General features: G+C 41.0%; 1 protein-coding gene across 4 annotated transcripts; it reads right to left on the bottom strand.

Annotated features, from left to right (window-relative positions):
- Positions 1-4: 4 nt before the first annotated feature.
- LOC146554046 (abl interactor 1-like) lies at positions 5-21,068 on the bottom strand. 4 transcript variants are annotated; one of them, XM_085253366.1, is made up of 11 exons: positions 20,816-21,068; positions 16,232-16,399; positions 12,150-12,326; positions 9,055-9,069; positions 8,473-8,576; positions 8,096-8,236; positions 7,274-7,374; positions 6,653-6,868; positions 5,030-5,119; positions 2,759-2,944; positions 5-2,677 (listed from the first exon to the last, which is right to left on the bottom strand). In XM_085253366.1, exons 1-11 carry the CDS (start codon positions 20,930-20,932, stop codon positions 2,502-2,504), a joined length of 1,491 nt encoding a protein of 496 aa, XP_085109492.1. In that variant the 5' UTR covers positions 20,933-21,068; the 3' UTR covers positions 5-2,501. The 4 variants fall into 4 exon arrangements, with proteins under 4 accessions (XP_085109492.1, XP_085109494.1, XP_085109493.1 ...); XM_085253368.1 differs by lacking the exon at positions 5,030-5,119; XM_085253367.1 differs by lacking the exon at positions 9,055-9,069.
- Positions 21,069-21,393: the final 325 nt, after the last annotated feature.

Here is a 21,393-nt window from a genome sequence, read left to right as displayed (position 1 = left end):
CATGTTTTGAAAGTTATTTATTCACAAATCTATATTTATTTGTGGTTTTTATTTGGGGGCACAAACATACAGTAGACAGCATGTTTACAGTATGCTGCAGATTGTTTCCATCTTTTGAGACAGCTCATTGGCACAAAACTCACAGTGCTGTCATTTGTTTCATCGAGCTGTTTATTACAAAAAAGGCTGTACATAAATTTCAATGAACACATCCTATGTACAAACTGAGAGGAGAAGACAAATATCGCATTCTGCTCCAATGAACATTAAAGTTTCAGATGTTTTTTTGTTTTTCTTTTCATTTCCACAAATGATCATAAGAAAACGCACATCAAAGAAAGGCGCCTTGACCTGTGATGCCCTGAAATGCTAGAGACGTTAAGTGGTAAACATTACAAAGTTTTGCACATCGGTGGTTGTCTCATGATTACTCTATGAAAAAAGTAAGTATAAATAAATCATTTACATAAAACTGCTATCGAATCCTTCCTTAGCAGTCTCACACATAAAAAGAAGCTGAATGCAGAGCTAGAAATACATCAGGTAGAAAAAGTCCTCACAAAACAAAATGACCTCATGATGGAATAAATACAATCAAGAAAGGGATGTAGTGGCGAATCATTCACTGTAATGACGTTTAGATACTTCCATGCTTTATGAATACTGTCGATATGATTGAGTCATATTCTGCCTAAAAACCTTGAAAATGTTCCCTTTCAAAATAAAAGTTGAATGCCCCTATTATTCTAAAGTACACGTGATTATGTTCATATGACTTGTTACAAACATATATTCTGAGACAGGCATTATATTGAATGATATTTGAGAGCGAGTTTGCACCAACAATCACTCCGCCAGAACAGGCATCTCATTTCGTAGGACAAATCGGAACTTTTAAGACCTAAAGATTGAGATTCCTTCCTTCACTGCAGGTAGCGGGTGTCATTCGTGTGTAGCACAGAACGGACAAAAAGACATAAAGCGACTCCAGCTGAAGCACATCACCATCGCCGAGTCACCTACATTCACTACAAACACAAAAGTGGCCGAGGATTACAATCAAAACGATCGATAACGACACTAAAAGTCCTTTGTTACATTTCTGTGTGGGAGGAGTCTTGGACTTGAGGTTGTTTGGGTTGGTGATTATGGTTATTAAGCACCAATGTAAAGCACCGCACCAGCAACCACTGAAAGAACAAACAAAGCCTAAAGGTTAGTTGATACTTTGGAGATGGCAACGCTTGTGTTTGTGATAAAAGCCATGATGGAAATAAGTCATCACAGTTACCGCTAACTAATCAGTGCACAATGGAAACAACATGAAAAAAAAACAAGAAAGCCACACGACTTAGTCCTTCCTCTGCTTCGCGTCACGAAGCAGCAAGCACGTGAGCGCTCTGCTACAGTAGCTGGACAGCATCGACAAATACAGTGATGGCGATCAAGACGATATAGTTGTGACCTAACGTAGAAAAATAAATGCCTGTACACAACCACTTTGCCTGAATCACGTTAAAATGGCACTGTGGGTGATGAATAAAATTAATTTTCAAGTAAAAATAAAGTAAAAAGTAAAGTAAAAAATTCTCAAAACATCCACTCTTGGCACCACGCCCTTCCCCCCACCCACTGACGCTTATGGAAACACTGGTGAAACACACTGACAAATGTACTGTACTGGCAGCTTCTCACATTACAGTTTATATACAAGTTAGAGAACAGAAAGAGACTCCATCAGAAAGAAGAAACTCTTTTCTTTTTTTTGCGATCAGTCTATACACTCACTTCAACCCCACCCCTTTTTTAACAGCAGAGAGCATACTGAATACACAGCTCCTTCTGGCCATTATCCTCCTTAATATATTTTTTAAACACCTTGTGTGATTTGGACGTCAACGGCACATTCAGCTGTGTCCTAATGCACTTGATGACGTTCGTTTGTCCTTTTCAGGTCTCTGATAATGTAAGATCGTTGTTTTTCAAAAGGAAGGAAAGAGCTGGTCTGATGGTCTACAGTACAAATAAACGAGAAGGAAAAAGTGTGCAGCACTTTACCGTAAAGCGGTTACACTGTCTCGGTAAAACTGTAGCAGTGCGTCACTTTCTGGATCTACTGCATACTCGGAAAAAGCAACACTACATCTAGATTTACTCTGTATCCACTGAAGTTGTTATTGATGTACGTCATTTTGTCGTGAGGCAAAATGTTGCTGTTTGATGACAGTGGTGGGAAAAAAAGGCCTTTACTTCCAGACACAGGCCTTGCAAAGCTTCAACACCCTCCTACTTTGTGCGGCATCTTATTTATGTATTTATTTTTTTAATAGGGCAGATCAAACCCTTTCCTCTCCCCACAAAAGAAGAAAACTACTTATTAATTCACCATGGCACTTCATTCCAAACTGTATGAACTGCTATCGCTGCGCCGCATACGTCTGTACATCTTCACGGATTACCTCTGCAGCGCCATCACGTGTGGGGTTTTTTGTTTGTTTTCTTTAGTCAGCATAGTGCATGATCGACTCAACATAGTTTCCAGGGAAGAGTCCAGTGACGCCGTTGCAGACGCCTTCGAACCAGCCATCGTCGTTCTTCTTGATTATGTAGATGATGGCCCCTTCCATGAAGGACAGCTCGTCCTCCTTGTCCTTGGAGTAGTCGTAAATGGCCACAACTGTGGAAAATGAAAAAAACAGTAAAATGGCTCATTGCACTGGTGAAAGTCTAAATACAATGATTAACTCGGGGTACTAACCTTTCTCTAAGTAATTCTTGGGAGCCCACTGGGGGTCTCCATCAGCATAGGGATCGTTGTAGTGAACCACTGCGGCCTCCTCTTCCTCGTAGTCTACAGGTGGAGGCGGAGGAGGGGGAGCTGGCTCTTCAAAGACACCAATGTCCTCTGGGGGAGGTGGAGGAGGTGGGGCTGGGCTGTCTGTTACTGAAGCACGGCAGGAAGCAGAGGTGATAAGGCATTAAAGAAATAATGAGGAAGGAGTGTGTTCAGATCTCTCAGTCTGGGGATATTTCAAAATGTTCTCTTGCACTGTGATAGTGTTCACCTTTCAAAATCCTATATATTTTTTCAACATGTTACTGTTATGGCCTGGTCAGGTCAGAGAGACTAGTGTGCACCATGCACCGTTTCTTATATTTATTTTAACATATATAATTATCAAGCAACTATGATCTAAATCATTCCAAGTCTTCTAACTGTGTACACACATTAAATGTTCAGTGATTTAACTGCTCACTAGAGGGCAGCTGTGGGTCCCTTTAGTTTTTAATTGGACACTGATCCTGCAGCATCAGTTAATACTAGCACTGATCCAAGTCCCCGTGGCACTCATTTACTTACTAATCATTTATTATTATTATAAACTTCCTATCAGTGAAACATCAATACATCTTCTGCACTACAAGTGGCTGTTTACAGTTCCCGAAATATTCAGTTAACATTATAAAACAGTCACTCTGTATCACTTCTGTAAACGTGAAATCTCTCAGAGGATGCTGAACTTTCCTGGACACAGTTGTCCTCAGTAGCCGTTGCAGTCTTTCTATTTATTACTTCTAGTACTACAACTACCAGCCATGTTCTTCAGTTTATCCTGTAGTTGTTTAAGTAACGGTGGCGCTTAATCACACCTGAATGTGTTTTCTTCTTTCTTTAAATGACAGGATTCATTTAGTAGCTGTGTTATGCAACCACACACGTACTGTAACACTGTATGATTTGCATTTTTAAATTCGTCCAGTGAGAAGTGAACAGCGGCACTTCTCAAGCGCATACTTCACAAGAATACGACGTGATAAAATGGGTGGATTGGTGTGATTTTGAAAGCCCTGACTTTTTTCAGTCTTTTAACCAAATAAGTTCTCGTGCTAAGAGAGTCCTCTTGGAGCAGGTCTCCCTGCAACTTTGTAGTCTCGAGCCCAGTGATTAAAGAGAAACTGCACATCTGATCTAATTCATAAGCTTGCTCTTGAATTAAAGAACTGGCACAGGGGACTGAAATTAATGCAACTCTCCAATCTGCCTGCATAACCTTTTTTACAACAGGTCCAACAGCTCACTTTGGAGCTGTTAACAGCTGAAAACGCTTCGCTATAAAACAATAGCTGACTTTGGTTTTATTTCCCCTTGTATAAACACCACATACATTAGGCTTTTAGTAACGCAATATACTTCAGGCAAAGACAGAGCAAGACCATTCCCATTAAAAAAACATTAAAAGGCACTTGTACTGGTCCCCGTTTCTTTGTTTTTTTCCTAGTATTAAAGTGCTTCTCTTTGTGGCATTTTCTCACAAGAACTCGCTCGTTAAACATCAGTATTTTCTGTGAGGTGACCTCTTTTTAGCAGCAGACCTTTTCTTTGTTTAGTCAAAGTGATTAGTGTTCAGACTAACCAATCAACTCTTCTTCCACATGCACATTAATCCCTGTTGCTGGTGGTGGAAATATAAAACGTGCCGCTTCCTGTGCACCAGAAAAACAAGAGAAAAGCCACCAGCTGATTTAGCAATAATTATTAGTTTAAGGCCAGTTTAAAAAGTGCAAACTACACACACTAACTCCATTGTTCATGTCGTTCCATGACTCGTGCAGAACTGTTCTTCGGTTCATTGAACTAGGGAGACACAGATAGTTTGATCTCTGCGTCTTTGCAGACAAGCGGCTGGTGAATCAGGATGCAGCAGCGGGTCACATTTTCTCTCCTCAGTGGACTGAGAGGTTTCAGTGATCTATCACCATGGCAACAGACAGACATCTGAGGGTGCTCCACCCTCAGCCATGCATCCAGCGCGATAAGGTAGTGTGAGTGTAGCAGTGTGTGGGTCCTGAAATGTGCTCAGAGCCCTGTCTAGTGCACCGGTGACGTTGCGTAAATTTTGTGCATGCTGAGGTTCATACCTGTGACTTTTGCACATGGCTGTGTTTGTACAGTCTACATTTCTAACTTTAACGGTACATGCAGGTATACCACATAAGTGTATGTTTCTGTCTGCTTTCTACTACTTACTGCTCTCCTGCATTCTGGCCACGAAGCCGGTCAGGGGGATCTGTGGGGTCAGCTGGACCACAGGAGGAGGAGGTGGAGGAGCCACAGACACTGGAGCCACAACAATCAGGCAGAAGGAGCAGCCGAGAGACAGAGAGCAACGGAGGTGTTTGGACAGGGAGAAAGACAGAAGACACAGAAAAAAGAGCAAAAGGGCATCACAGAGAAGAGAAAATCCAAATTGAGCATGTTGCAAAAGAAAGAGGGGAGGGGAGACAACAAAAAGCTTGTGAGCAAGCAAAAATAGCACAGAAAGCATTGCTGAGCAACTCGATTGAAAACTTCCAATCAGTGTTCTTTTGTGCTGCGTTTTTCAAGCTGGGCCGAACAGGCCTTCATCTAATCTCAGCCTGAGAATCTACCTCATCAGCATCTGTTTTAAAAATCAAACGCAAAAGCTGCAGCGTTTTCAACGCGGTGAAAGAAGTGCAAAGCACGACGCAGACCCAGAAACATGACAGCTACAGCTGCAAGATAACGCTTCAGGAAGACAGATACGGCTTCTCAAAGAATTTGCAGGAATCTCACTAGAGCAGTATTTTTGGATGCAGTTCAGCATTTTGGCTCACCTACACCCTTCACTTAAAAAACCTGTACCAACATAACCTGCATACATTCCCCTTAAAAATCTTTTTGCTGCACTGTCTCATCGTAAGATTAACCCTACAGACAAACAGAAAAACACAGCTGTCCTCACTCAAAGACATGATGTCACACACAGGCATGCCAGGTCTGACTCATAAATCACATGTATCGAGAGGGCGTCTGTAACCTCGCTGAAGTAATGTCCTAATATTCCATCGCGCTTTCACATGTATCCACAGCTACACCCTGTGAGATCAATGAGCTCCATCGTGTAATGAAACAGCTTTTTGTGCTGTTAAACCTCTGTAACTTCCACCACGTGTCCAAACGTACCTTTTAGCTTCATAAAATTATAACAACTACACAGCAGACATCATCAAGATTATGCAATGTCTCAGTTAAAGCCTGTGGCTAACCAGGCTCAGTGTCATTGTCTCTCTCTCGCTTCTCGACAAGACAGACAGCCTCCTCCTTCTGTATTCTGTGCCAAGAAAGACAGTTTGTCCTTTGAGAGGAGCCATTAGAGGAGAATGGCTCAGAGAGAAGCCTGCCAAAATAAATTCTCCTCATTTGACAGAAAATATGCATTATGTCCTGGGTTTTCCCTCGTCTTGCAGCTGCGAGCATTTTCTACCCTGAAATGCCATCTGCCTGCTCACCGGTCTCCCTGAACAAGAACCTTCCTCCAGCTGACTAAAATAATAATGTCATAACTCAATTAGAAAAGCTAATGTAACACTCCGCGTAGCAGGGCAGAGGTGGGGAGGATTCAACAACCCCGACTTCTGTTATTACAGTTCATCATTCATTTTCATTAGCCCCTGAAAAGGCTAGCCCGCATAGCTGTTAGACGAAGAGGACCAAACGCAGAAGTATGAGTGGCCAAATTCTAAATGCGTATTTCATTATATTAGGACAGGATGTGAACTTCTTGCTCCCGAACCTATTTGTGCAGATTATCTCTAAACACCAAGTGCTTCAGGAGTCCTTTGACATTACCTGGGTTCTGAGTGTATGTTGGGCCTCCGTTAAGATGGGGCTGCTGGGAGGAGACGGAGGGTGCGCGGCGATACGTGCCAGTGGCCGACACCATGGAGGCTGAGGAGGTGGTGGAAGAGTTGTGACGGGAGATCTGGCGGGAGATGGTGCCAAACTGGGACATGGGGATGGGACCCAAGCCGGGGCCCTGGGGCACAGAGGCCGACGATGGGGCCACTACGAGAGGGGAGAGCCGGTGTGAGCAGCATTTATATTCAATTTACTTTATTGAACACACCACTACACTTGCTCTCTCTGTGCCCAGTGTCCCAGATTTCCTTCATGCCTTGGTCAGAATTTTCTTGCATAGCAGTTTCTTTACTATATATTTAATACTGGTTTGAGCAAAAGGTCAAAAACATGGTTATGAAATATACATTTTCAGTAAGGCTATATGCCTGCGGCACTTTTTCCATTATTATAATGTGACAGAATACACAAGAGTAAATCTACATCCTGTCAGTTTTCTAAAAAAACAAAAAAAAATCTATCCCAACTTCTATTCCAGATTTAAAGCAAAACTTTGCTCAGTTTAGAGTCACATGCAGGAGACGAGGAGACACAGCAGCGCTGGGAACTCACCTTGCCCCATACTGGGAGGAGAGGGTGTGGGAACTGCTAGAGGGACACCGACTCCACTGCCTCCACTGTTCTCCCTCCCACCACTGCCACCACTGCTGCCACTGCACGGAGAGCAAGGGGAGAGTTCGTGGCAATCAGTAGAAATGTGTGAGACAAACTTAATTACATAACAAAGTTTGACATCCTATCATTAGTCTCTCATATGTCACTCTGTCTGCAACAATGTGCCCATCACTATGGCAACCAATATCGATTTCTGCGAAGAAGTTGCGGCGCACGTAGAAGAGAAGTTTATGTAGAAAAAAAGGAAGAGATCTAAAGGTCAAAAACACAGACTGAAGGAATTATTAAAGAAATGTAAATATCTCATTTTTTAAAAGTCTTATCTGCTGATTCCTATTTTACTAATAATTTTTTACATTTTTTTGTAACCAGACATTTCAATTTGAAAAAACACTGGTGTTTCCCTAGTGTCAGGAAGGTTATCTGATGTAAAAAGCAGCATTTTTAAATAAGAAAACATTAATCAGCCCTTTCACATTGTCTTCATATCTGCACCAGGTTAGAGGGCCTCGTCAGTCTCACTGAAAAAAGTTACAAGCTCCCCATTCCTACAGAAAACAAACTGCAGCATGTCTCACTTTATCTAACACATTTTAAATGCTCTGGTCATTTCTTTACATTATTGCTTACATCGGCTTATTTCACTCCTCTCAAGTGGTTTAAATGCATATACTTAACATTTGTGCCCCATTTACCTGTAGTTCAGCTGTAACGTGGTAAACAGCAATCGAAAACAAAGTTTAAATGGATCTGTGCTACCTGTGTGTCCTGGGTCTCTGATTGAGAGACGCTGTGCGCGCGGGGCTGTGCTGGCTCCCGAGTCGGGCCGGGCTCGTCATGTAGTCATTTGGCACCACTGGGGGCTTCACAGGCTCCAGTGTTTTGTAGGGAGTGTTACGTCTGGAGTCAGGTGAACACAGGAAAGAGGAAAGTAGAGTTTGTTTTCAGTTTCATGAAAGTAATAGAATAAAATAAAGAATAGGGAAACTTTAAACATTTGAACTGTTTGCTAAAATATATCTCTGCATTCATAACCTACTGTGTGTTTCATTGGTTTGGCAGGAAGCCCCAGTTTAACAGAGACCAGATGGGACCACACCCTCTTACACCACGCAAGTTAAACTGTAGGTTCTTACCCAAGGGTACCACGACCAGCCATGGGAGGGCTTGGAGGCTTCTGTGAAGGTGGGTTGGTCCTTGAAAGGGTCCCCCCTCGTCCCGCCGCATTGTTCCCATGTTGCTAGACAAAAAAGAGCAAGTTAAAAGCCTGTTTTTCTGTAACGTAGCGATTTTCCTACCAATGAACCTGACTCTCAGGAGTCATTTCAACGATGATGAACAAGCAAACTCGGATGAGGTTCACCTGTACTGTATGAATGGAGAAAACACAAAGCACCAGTATGAAGGTGTCTATTGTCTTACATAAAGAGTGTATGATTAATAGTAATAGATGGATGAAGAGATTGTAAATCTAATTATACAACATACACATGAAATATCTTATTATATATACACTGATCCTGCTTTATTGGACTGCCTTTGCACCAAATCCGATTAGTTTCTTGCTGTAAAAAAATGTGTAACTGATTAAAGGTGCACATCCTTCTATGCGTCTCAAAGGTAGAAAGACATGTTTCATGGCTTCATGGGCACCTTGATAATGTGGCTCTGAACATCAATTTATGGACAATAAGAGGAGAAATACAAGCATCTCTTACCTTGGCCTTAAGCCACTGAGTGCAAGCAGGCAGAAAGAGAAGACAAAAAACAAGCTCATTGGTTAAAGACTGGTAACAGTAACTTTGTACCCACACTACATGATGCTGACAGAGAATCAAGAAGAAAAAAGGAAGGGAGTGTATTGGTGTGTTCAGAGCAAGTGTGAAGTAAGGCTTTTCACATGAATACAGTTGAGTGTATTTAGACCATTTCACAATCCACAAATACTTTTATGTGGGAAAGACTGTGAACCACTACCGTGTGTGTGCTACTAATTTTCCAGGTCACAGACTGCTCATCACACTGAATCTATAATTGCAATTTTAATACTGTTCAAACTATACTTCATTATAAGCCAAATTCTAGCAGCATAAAGGAGGTTCAATTTATAATAATATAAAACTGAGGAAAAAGGCAACTTAAAACATTAATACATTTAATGTTTATCTGATTATTATATATTATTATTGCTAGCCTTTAATGTCAGTTACTCCTATGTTCACTTGAACACCTGCCTGCAGTAGAAGTCACACCAAATAACCCAATTTAGGTTTTAACCAACACAGAGGAAGAGCTCGCTTCCTTTTGGTCCACTTTGTACACAAACATTTGAAAAAAAAAGGACATGGAAACACTGTTTATGTTTTGTTTTGTCCCCTCTATGTCTGTATCTGGATCTGTGTTACAGACTGTAATCAGGATAAGAGTCACTTTAGTGTCTAGTCGAGGAGCGGCTGAGCTACATGCTTTAAGTGTCGTACCAGGAAAATAAAAAATTGGGTAGTAAAGTGGTGTGAGGTCATAAATAACAACAGAGTCTCTGAGTGGCTGTAATGTGGCTAAACCTATCACCATGGTAACTGCCAGAAAATGCCAAAAAAAAAAGCCATTACGGTGAGGGGTTGAACACAGTCGTCCACACATGCATGAATGGGTCTTTCCAAGTTCGAGAATGATTTCCCATCTATCCGTGGATAAATTCCCCTGGACGTGGGGGAGAAAAGGGATGGGGGTGGATGAGTGCTCCTCTAAAGCTTGAGGGAATCCACCTCAGCCAAGAGGAAATGGGCTGTGAGGATAGAGCGCTAATAAGCTGCTAATATTTCCCAGCACGGCAGGAACACAGCCCAGACTCATAAATGCAGGAAAGCAAAATTACAAACATACCCCCACACCTGCATTAATATACCTCTGAATATAGTGTATTTCTATGTGGCGGCTGTAACAGTAGTGAATAGGGGTCGAAACTATATCACAATATCTCAAAGAAATCTGCAATAATGATTTTTCTGACTTCATAGAAAAAAAATAGTGAGCGGTGTCTTTTATCAGTGATTGGAGTTGGAGATACAAACAAAGTCAAGGCCATTTTCCTTCTTTTCTAATGAGCTACTGTCACTTTATTTTGAAGTCTAAATCTAAATATAGCGACAAGGTGCCATGAGCAACAGCATACTGCTAGGAGCAGTGGTACCATTAAAATCTTGATATCCTTTCTTGATATCCAATCACATTCATTCTTATAGTACAATAATAGTGACACAGTGACTAAGCATAAGTCAAATATAAGAAGAAAACTAACCTGGATAATGTTTCCCTGCTTAACCCGTTAAGAAAAAGTCAATTAACTTTGAAACTTCAGCAGTCACCAAATAAAATCCCACCAAAAAATTAAATCTAACTCTCGCACACTGACTTGCTTGCTGTTATATTTCACAAACACCTGATTGTAGTTTAATACATGTACAGCAAAATGATGTGCAGGGGATACTGTGCAAGTCTTTCTCTGACACACCTATGGCACATTCAGGTGTGCAGATATTTAGTCGGGCCACACATATTGAAAAATGTCTGGGATGCTGTCTCTTGGGTCGAGCTTTTTGAGCAGTTCACAGATTTATATATGTGTGCATGAGAAACAAACTGTATACATTCTCGTTTGCACAAATGCACATTCATAAGCGCCTTTACATACATACACAAGTAGCCAGGAAGAGAATTAAAAAGGAGCCAGCAGCCAGAGAGCTTTGAATCCAAAAATGCATTTCACAAGCCCAAACTGATTATCTAAACCTATTTAAAATAAGTCAACTTCATTACATTCACAATGCTCATCCAAATGTAGACTCGTGTCTTAGAAGCACGAACTGCTGTTTCCTTTTGCAGATTTCCAGATGGACAAAAAAAGAAAAGATTGCAGATTTTCTTGCATCTACAATGTGCTGATTTCTGCAGAGATCTGTCATTTCTATCATTCCTGAATGATGCTCAATTTGCATAGTGGGCCATGCCAAATCCGTCTCAGTGTGAGCCAGCTCTCAAAGGAGGAAACACTAGCTTTTGAATTTGAATCAGCGGATGTTTGAAAATCAGCGGACAGCCACTATCTCAACAGAGACAGACCAGGGGAAAGGGATACAGAGGCCAACTGACACACACGCACTATGGAAATTTATGACACAAGCAATCAGTGCGTATAACTGTGTGTGCACGCTGACACAAGCACAGACACACAGTCTTGTGAAATAGAGGAAGAGAGGGGCGAGGAGAGGATGGATCATGGGGAGAGAGAATAAAAAAAACTGAAGAATGAGGCGGAAGAAAGACTGAAAGATTTTTACTTTTTTTTTACAATTTGAAGAGAGTGTGATGGTGTGAGTAACACTTGGCTATGATAGTTCCCCCAAAAACACACACACAGTCGATTAATAACTAGCAGCTTGGGTAATTGTTACCGGGCATGAAAAACTCTTGCCTGTGCAGCTATTCTTGGATGGGCTGAAGTGTTTCCGTGCTTAATCAACTAAAAGGCCAGCGTATTGATCAGCTCGCAGCCTGGGTGGGAGTGTGTGAATGAATTATGAATGCAGACAGTGAGGATGCTCACATGCAAGTACCAGGTGTAAACTTGACTAAGTATGTGTATTCCTCTCTGGCAAAATTGATTACTGGGAGAAAACACGGCAATTTATCAAAGTAATGGACAGATGCAACAGTTTGGTAGTAATTATGGTGGAATAGTGCAGAGACGACTTTACTCTTACTCCTTGTTAGAAGGCTTTTATTTTAACACAATGAAGAATATTTTCCTTACCTTGACGCCGTGTCCTACATCATCCAGCAGCGTGTAGTCGATAGGCTTTCGAATGTAGCGCACCGGCCGCTCCATGTTGCCCGGAGCGATGATCTTGTGGGTACGAGAGGTGTTTTTGTTTGTGGTCAGGATGCCGATTTCTCGGCGGGCCACCTTCTCCTTATGGATGTCCACGGTCTGTTTGAAGAAAATATAATATGGTCACTTCCTGTTTTCTAAGGTGGGCCTGTAAATTTGCTTTTAATGTAGGGAGGTGATACGGCACGTAACTGAACGCTAAAACCATGTGCTTTTATTATTTCATATTTATTTATACTATGATGAAATTATGTTGATGTGCCCACACACATCAACAAGTGGATGAGCTGGTGATCAAACCACCAACCTTCGCCCAAAGCGAAGGCTCGTTTTAACTTCTGAGCCATCATAGTGCACTGCAGTGAAAACTGTTGTTGACAACAATTTAATTCAAGACAATTACACTTAATTTGAAGCTGATTTTCAAAGAGAATATGTGTAAATGAAATACGCGAGAACTACTGTTATTTGACAGCTTCTAGCTCTGTTGTGTGCGCTGTTCACAACCAATTTTTTGGCTACTGTGCACAGAGTAATCTATGTTTAAAACTGTTACACCATCACCAGCTTCTATTGCTTAATATAGTTTCAACCAGCATTCAAAAGCTGCAAAGTGGACATGTAGTTGTACAAAAAAAAAGTCAGCATCTGTTTACAGCAATTCAGTAACAACAATGTTACAACAATTGTTATTTATATATATATATATATAGAGAGAGAGAGCACTAGGGGCGGTGGCTCCCAAGCTAGGCAAGTAGCTCCAGCAGATCCCGGGAACAACAACAGATCTCTGTCCAAAAGAGCACAGTCCTAGGAACGGCTACGATACAGCGCAGGACCCTCAAGCTCCCAGGCCTCTGGTAGAGGACCCGAGCTTGAAGGATAGACCGGGGTGAGAGGGGAATTTATATTATATATATATATATGTATATATATATATATATATATATATATATATATATATATATATATATATATATATATATATATATATATATATATATATATATATATATATATATATATATATACATTGCAAATGGACACAAAGAAATATACTATAAGAATAACATGTGTTTTAGAGCTTCATTTAATTATCTTTAAACATTTTTCCAACCAAGAGACTCAAAATCTGAGAAGAACTGTCAAGTTGTGCTACCCTCTCACTGTGTCTGAGATGAAGTCTCTGAGCTCTATCATCTATTTATCTGAGTGTGTGTGTGTGTGTGATATTGTAGGCTCTTTCTTTAGGAGAGGAAACTGAAGTGACACGCCCAGCTTCAGCTGGGAAGTTACAAAAAAGACCTGCCCATTTCCTGCCAGTAACAGGCGAGCTGAGGTGCAGTGTAGATTAGAGAGAGTGAAAAAAACAGAAGGACAGAGAGGCACAGAAATGAGAGAGAGGCACACAAGACAGAGGCACTAGAAGCTGATTCTGGGGCGTTTACAGTAATTAAAAAGAGATTGAGAAGAGAAGAAAATGGTGAAATAGAAAAGGAAACTTCACTTTAGAGCTACTTTCCTCTGTATGCATTTCCTCTGTGTTTACATTGCTAAATGCATCGAGACATAACTGTTATCTAATGAGTGACGACAGCAATGTCTGCCCTTCATGATCTTTTGCGATCTCATTTTCTTTTGTAATCTCTTTAATAAACATCTGCCTGTCTGCTCAACCCTGTGGAGTGTGTTTTTGACAACAGATGGTAACTCTCACTGCCAGAGCTATACAGTGGTGTCATTCTATTAAATCTGTTCTTAAGCAGATGATCATTCTCTGCAGAGCAACTGAGCGAGCTGAAATGTCTGCACCAAGTATGGTTTTAAGACATGTAAACGATGAATTTATATGTCAATGATTTCATGTATAGTTTGATATTAACTAAATCCAAACAACTAATACGGTTGATGCTATATTTTACGGTAAAGAGGTGTCCATAAATGTGTCGCCACAATCTTTTGAATTTACACTGCAATATAGAGTAATGCGAAGTTGATCCTGCGCTTAAGAGGATTGGACCAACTGAAATGGAGCTGAAAAAGGCACAAGTGGGTCATTGAGCTGATGGATGACAATTTCGGGGAATGAACTGAGAGATAAATCAGAAAGAAAAGACAGAGTGAAAGTGGAAAAGAAACCAAAGTGTAGAGTTTCAGATCTCCAACAAAATCAAAAGGAAGCATGTCCATTTTTATCCATAACCATTTAATTCAGGTTCTAATTCAGATTTCTCCTTTGATTAGACATGCTGCTGCTTTGCATTTTAGGGATTAGCCTGTACTGTATATTTCTGCCAAAGACTTTTCTGCTGAGGCCTTTTAAATCAGACATGGGTTTGGCAGCAGCGTTTGCCCACCTTTCTTTCTAGAATGATAAATTGATAAAGTGCCACAGCAAAGCAAAGTTAAATATTCATTTTGTGTAGAGAGAAAAGCCATTATGGGGTATATGTAAAGTTAATGATCTTTTCCTGAACTTTTAAACGATTCAAGCAGATTTAAAGCCATCTGTGTTTTCAGGGGCATGCATTTTTTTTCACCCCATCATTGAGTTTATGAGACTGGTTTTGTTTGCTTCTTTACTTGTGGTTAAATTTAGCTTTTCCATTTTGCATGAAAAAATTATCAGAGGTGTGGCATGCCCCACCCTGGAGGAAATTAACCTTTGGAGCCGATTCATACACTAATCTGAATCAAGACATTTTTGGAAGGATTCTTTATCGTTGCAAAAAAACATTGTGCCATATCTTCATGAATATATATCAAACCGAAAGAATAAAAATTGGGAAACACTTTTGGTGAAAGTATTCCAAACTGACCTAGATCCAGATGTTCTTCTGGATCCACGGACTCAATTCATGCATGGTGTCAAATAAATGCAGTCATGGAGAAGGCATGCAGTATTATGGACTGCTATTAGATTTTCACGCACGCGAGGCAGCTTGCATGAACTAAAAAAGACATAACCGGTTAGCTTGTTCATAAGATGCTGTTGTGGTTTCCTGTCTAAGAATCTTTTTGAAGCTGTCTTGATTGCCTGTAAATCAAATTGCAGAATTTAAATTAAAAACCTAATTCTCTGAAATGTATAGCACAAGCTTGCTTTGATGGTGTTGTGAAAAAGGGCAGATATGTTCGCAGAATGCCATGTAACAGAATAAAAAGCATGGCCTCACTTTGCTTTTACAGCTTCAGCAGTACAGAAAGAAAAATATGTGACTTCTAGAATCAATCTAGTGGTGAAACGAGTGTTTTTCTAGCTATGAAATGACAAAAAAGGCTGCAGTGAAACATTGTGGCCAGACTAAAGCTGATAGAAGTCGCTTCTCAGTTACGATCAGGTGAACGTACTGACTCAACAGTTTCTCTTCTGTGCTGCTACACGTCAAGGGTGCCATTGGGTGTGAAGCAGAAACATCAAGTAGGGGAAGTAAAGCTCTACTGAGCACCTTTAAAGGATTGAGAATAGTGTTTGGTTGTCCGCTGTGAGATTGCACCTGACTGCTACCGCTCCGCAGTTTGCAGAGTAAAGTGGGAGCTGAAAATGCAAGCTAGAGTGCTGGCGTCAGGGTTTCACTTCATTCTGACAGGCTTAATGAAGCGCACAGGGAGGGGACGGGACATTCAATGGCTGACAGGCAGGGTGGCCGCATGAAGCGCACACAGAGGAACAGAGACGGAGAGAGAGAGGACTGCTGATGAAGCAAGTGGGACTGATGAGGGACTGTGGAGGATTGGCAGCTCCAGCATGATCCATGCCCCCGCCATATCTGTCAGTCTTTATAATACATGAATGTGCCATTGTGCAGTTTGGTATTATGACACTGAATAATAGCAGACTGTGGCATTTTACTGTACTTGAATAACTTTTATCTAGAGAGGAAAAACCTATCTTTGTTCATTTGATGGATAAAGCAGCGATTAGACTGCTAAAATCAGAGTTGACCTTCTTGGCTGATGATTCAAATCCCATGCACAAATACCGAATCTGTTGTGGTGCGTACCTGGGAGATGTGGTTGATGGACGATTCCATGCGTCGTAGTTGCGAGGCTTGAATATCCAGCAGCTGCAGCACATTGTTTGCTAAGGCATTGATCTGGTAGGCCACGCTGGCCAGAGACTGAGTGGTGTAGGCTTTGGTCTCCTCCAGGGCCTTCTTCTTGTCTTGAGCCTGGCAGGGAGAGGGAGAAGAACAAACTGATGTAAAAAACAAGTCAGTGGAAATGTGTGTGGGTGGAAGAAATGGAGAATTTGGCAGAAGAAAGTAAGGTGTAAAGTCCATAAAAGCAAGACAAAATGCTGTACTGTAATTGTTCCTCTCCTATCAGTTGTGTGAGCTGCAGAGTGAGAGGGCAGTTTTCTACAGGGAATAGTATTTGACATCCTCTCTTTGATGGTTTTAAACTGCAAAGCCATGTTACGATCTGAAGGGAAGTGAAGGAGAAAAGTTTGTGATTCTGTGAAGCAAAGGCTTTGTGGACTACTACACAGCCTGAAATTGGGACAATGTCCGAACAACTCCGACGGGCAACATGGGACAGGTGCACAGTGGGATTCGAGCCCAGAAAACAGGAATGCCAGGACATTTCCCAAATCTCCACCCGGCTGTGCAAACCATCTGCTTCTGGATGCCTTTAAATAGCAATGTGACTGAACGGACATATTTATAGTTTGGAAACAAAACGGGAGAATGCGGCCACACATTGAAGCACTCCAACAGCGAACTACCACAGAAAGACTACAACTTACAACTACTACACAATCTACACCTGACTTATAAACAATATATCGTTCTGCTTCTGTAATGTGTACAAAAACAGAAATGTGACACTTAAGATTGCCTCAGGTCATGATCTTCATGATTAAGCTCCACCTGTCCTAGCAGACTACAAGAATGCCAACGAATGTTTTAATCAATTATCATTAATTATTAGATCATGATAATCAATATTTTGATTTGCTGACATTGATATTCTGTCCAACCCCTATTTACAAACTGTGCCTACAGGGTCACACATTCACTGATGCTACTGTGATGACCTAATGTCCTGCCACCATGCAACGGTTTCACCAAAAGCTGTGTTTTAGATCAGGGTGCCTGCACCTGTTTCCGGACTGCTGATTGGCTAAACTTATCATGATAAGCAAATGTTTCACCTTATAGTTTTTTAAATGAAGAGTTCATAAGCATTCAGGCCGATTCACTGCTGTGTTGTATGCTGTACAGCTACTATATACATCAGTTATCACATGCAAGCTGTTTCCAAACCACCACGTGTTTACGTGTGCTTGGTAGCAAGAGGTTAAACACCTACACCATGACAGCACTTTTGAACATGACCACCAAACCACCTGCTCTGTGACCCACTGCGAGTTTAGCACAGAAACTGGTTTTCATACCTTAGGTTGGGAAAGGCTGACTTACATAACTCACTGGATGACTACTGAAAGACCTCACAGAGCTATTAACACACAACATGTGAAGCAATGCTAGGACAGTGCTTGGATACGTAGTGATTCTTGCATGAGCTTAACACGAGCACAAAGAGGTTTAAAACTAGTACTGCACGGAAACACACACATCTCCCTTATACACATTGTCCACTCTCTTTGGGTGATTTTTGTAGAGGCTCTAATTGGAATTCCTTTTTTGGTATGTGGAAGACTCCTATCTAAACAATGCGGTAAAATAAAGCAAATTCAGTGAAATACAATACTGAGACAAGAATATCCTCAGGAGTTATGAACAAAAAACACTATGAGTCAGAGGGGTGTCGAGTGAGTTGTAGTTTGGGGGGGGTTGGCAGGGCTAACATTCTTATATTACAGAAGGGTGAAATGAGTAATATGTGTGGTTACGCATACACAAACGATATACTGAAGCAAAACTAAGAACATAAATGTTCAGAACAATTTACACACCAGTGGGTTTGTAAAAAGCAGAACAATTTCACTGCGAGAGATGCTATTTTAATACACAAAGACCTTAGAAAGTTACTAAAAAAAACTGAGTCCTGCTTTCTTGTCTTCAGTTTGGTATGTGACACTTTTTCAAACAGCTTCTGATCTAAGAATAAAACTTGTGTCTTTTTCCTGCAGCCTGCCTGGGTAGATTTACATATCATGGCATGCAGTTTGTTTTTTTACATAGCGTCATCATTTCAGGTGACTGTGTGAGTTTATGAACGCAGTTTTAAAAACTGTCCACGTGGGATTATGCAGAGCTACTGTATCCAAGCTGATAACGTGGTTTGACAACTTGGGAGCAAAAGGCAGAAGACATTAGCATTTTCCGTGTTTGATTTTTACCCAGCACAATATAAGGATAAGCTACGTTGGCCTACATAATACTCTCAATCCCCTTCATTCCCTGTTGTGTTTGTCAAGTGTGTTTACATGCACGCAGGATCTGAGCTAATGTTTTTAACGTCCCTAAAGAAATCATTATTCGGGAAAAGCCACACACATGCGAGCATTTTCATATTCCAGCCATGATGTAGGAAATAAACCAAGCAGCAGCCCTGGGCTTTCAAACTCAGCAGTGAAAGGGAATCAAACTAGCACACAATCATTTTCAAACATTTTCAAATATATATAAGCTTATGATATTTTTCTGAAATTAAGGCCTGATAAAAATGTGGAACTTATATGACACTTCAAATCTCTTAATGCACAGAGTTATTCCTTAGTGCCTTTGTCTCATTCACCTACACATAAATGATTCATGGAGATAGTAAATCTTATCTGGGTGACACCAGCTGGCTCCAAAAAAACATCCCTGTGTTTTCTGCAGATGACTCACAAAATATGATTACATGGTTTATTGTTGGCTTCATGTGGTGCTGGGATTTTGACAGGAGCAACATTCAGTAGTGCTAAGAACAGACACTGCATTAAAAACAGGTGTGCCACAAAACACTTTGTTCCTCACTGTCCACTACAAATACATATGTTTCATTAATCAAAAATAAATAAAAAGGGATTCCTTTTTTGTTTTGTTTTTAGATGGATGGATGAACAGGGATTTGCATTTTTGATGAGCTCATATGTGAAGTACCTTTATATTCCACAACCTAAATAAATTTGAAACGACACCATGACAATTGGTTTTTCATTTCCTTTAGTTTATCAGTATCAAAAGAATCAATCTGATGTGACAGTCTTTTTGCTATTATTATTTATTGAGTGCTCCAAATTCCTGTTTCACAACATATGACACCTGGTCTGTAAACTAAAGCCTCTAAGCTCCTGCTTCTTAAAGCAGCTAAGTTTGCCACCAGGTGCATGCCATTTCCTCTCAAACCGTCCAACTGATCTGCAGAATAATAGCTTCCTGCATGATCTAGCTCTGAAAGTGTTGCCTCACAACACCGTGTAAGCCCATCAGTAGGAAACGTGCATTCAAGCAGTCTAACCTACATTGCATTTTTGATGACAACCGGGGTAAAGTGATCTGATGTGCTTTTACTGTGGGCTTTCAAGGCAGCACGGTGACGAAGAAATTGCCAAGCTGGAGCGCAGTTTCTGATTCAAAGTGGTCTTCTGTTCACACCAGACCATTGAAGCCACTTTGATGTCAGCTCCCAGTATTCCTCACATTTACTCAATGCACTCTGTGGGAGACTAACAACTGAGGTTTATTGTTAATACCTCATTTAGCCAGATGCCTCAATGCTTTACTGATTTTTTGACTTAATATTTAGTGAATATAAGCACAAAAAAACAAGCAGGCACACCTTTCATTAACCTGCACCATGCATGCAATCACAGGCATTATAAGATCCACACACACATTCTCTGGGGCCACGTTTTGCAGTAGACCGTTATATCAGGATCATTACACATTTATAGACTTGGACGAATTGCATGTAAAGTCTTTAGCACTTGGTTTACTTTGTGATGTATAAACTGGCAAGAAAGCTCACAGATGAGAAATGCCTTTAAATCCAGTGCTTAATGGCTAAAGGGAAGGGCTAATTCGTGAATATGCCACAGTTTTAGTGAGTTTCTAGTGAATAAATGTGTTATAATAATCGCTCTGTGACAGTATTACATTTTCAAAAATATACATACAATTGTTAGCTTTTGTATTTTAAACGACCAAAGGGAAGGCTCGAGCCTTTTTTTCGTTTTATAATACTGTTATGCCGTTTTCACGTGCGGTGAGCGTGCGGTTTTAGTCACGTAGGGAGGAAAAAAGAAGGAAAAAAAATCGGTTTTGAGATTAGCCTCCTTCACAGGTACCTACCACAGAATGCAGTCAGTGACAACCTACTTAGTCATAACAACGACACACCCTCTAAAAGCCCCCAGCAGCTCTCAGCTCACCGAGGAAACCCTTTAAAAAACAGAAACCAGAGGGATAACGAAACACAGCCATGCCCGACATGGCACCGAGCGGCCCCTTAAACCAGCGTACCGGGAGAAAAGACCACTCGGTGTAGCTAGCGATTTGATAGTCGCTTTCGTTCCGACCAGCATTTCCTGCCCCTGTGGTTTCACTCACTCCCACTACAACACCGCAGACACGACGGTGATAAACCAGTAAATTCACCATATGCAAAGGCGGTTTTTAGGCGTTTCTTACCTGAACATAATTGTTTTCACAGTATTCCGCTACCCGGGACAGGTTCTGGTAGCTTTCCACGAGTGCTCTTTTACCGGCAGGGATTTCCTCCTCTAATAGCATTTGTAGCTCTGCCATCTTACATCCCTTTGCATTTCTCTCCTGCCTGTCCTTTTTCTCAGCGAGGCGAGGCGGTGATGCTGTGCTGTGTTGCTGAGAAAGGGGCTCCCCCGCCTGGCATTGTCGGGCCGCTGGCCTGCGATTCACAACAGCCCGTGACTAATCAGAGTTACGTTATAAGCGGTGAGAGCTGATTGGCTGAGAGGCCGAGGGAGAGGAGCCGTTGCCCAATGGCATTTTACTGCGATGGCATTAGTAATATCGCTTATAAACGCTGATAAAATAATACATCGTTTTATTTAGCGGTATTTTACATGGTATAGCTAATAACACAATGATTGCGAATAGTTGATTTTAGCTTGTATTTAACTACAATATATTAACATATTATTATATATTATTAATAAGGTTATAAGGTCTCATGTAGACACGTGTCACATCTTTAAATTCTTCTTTCCTCACACACACAAACAGTCAAA

The sequence above is a fragment of the Mchenga conophoros genome, linkage group LG18 (genome assembly GCF_057382185.1).
Source record: "Mchenga conophoros isolate Kocher_MC1m ecotype Shallow Benthic linkage group LG18, M_conophoros_male_GT1.1, whole genome shotgun sequence".
NCBI classification, from domain to species: domain Eukaryota; kingdom Metazoa; phylum Chordata; class Actinopteri; order Cichliformes; family Cichlidae; genus Mchenga; species Mchenga conophoros.
Note: the sequence above shows the minus strand (reverse complement) of the source record. Positions and strands in the feature narration are given on the sequence as shown.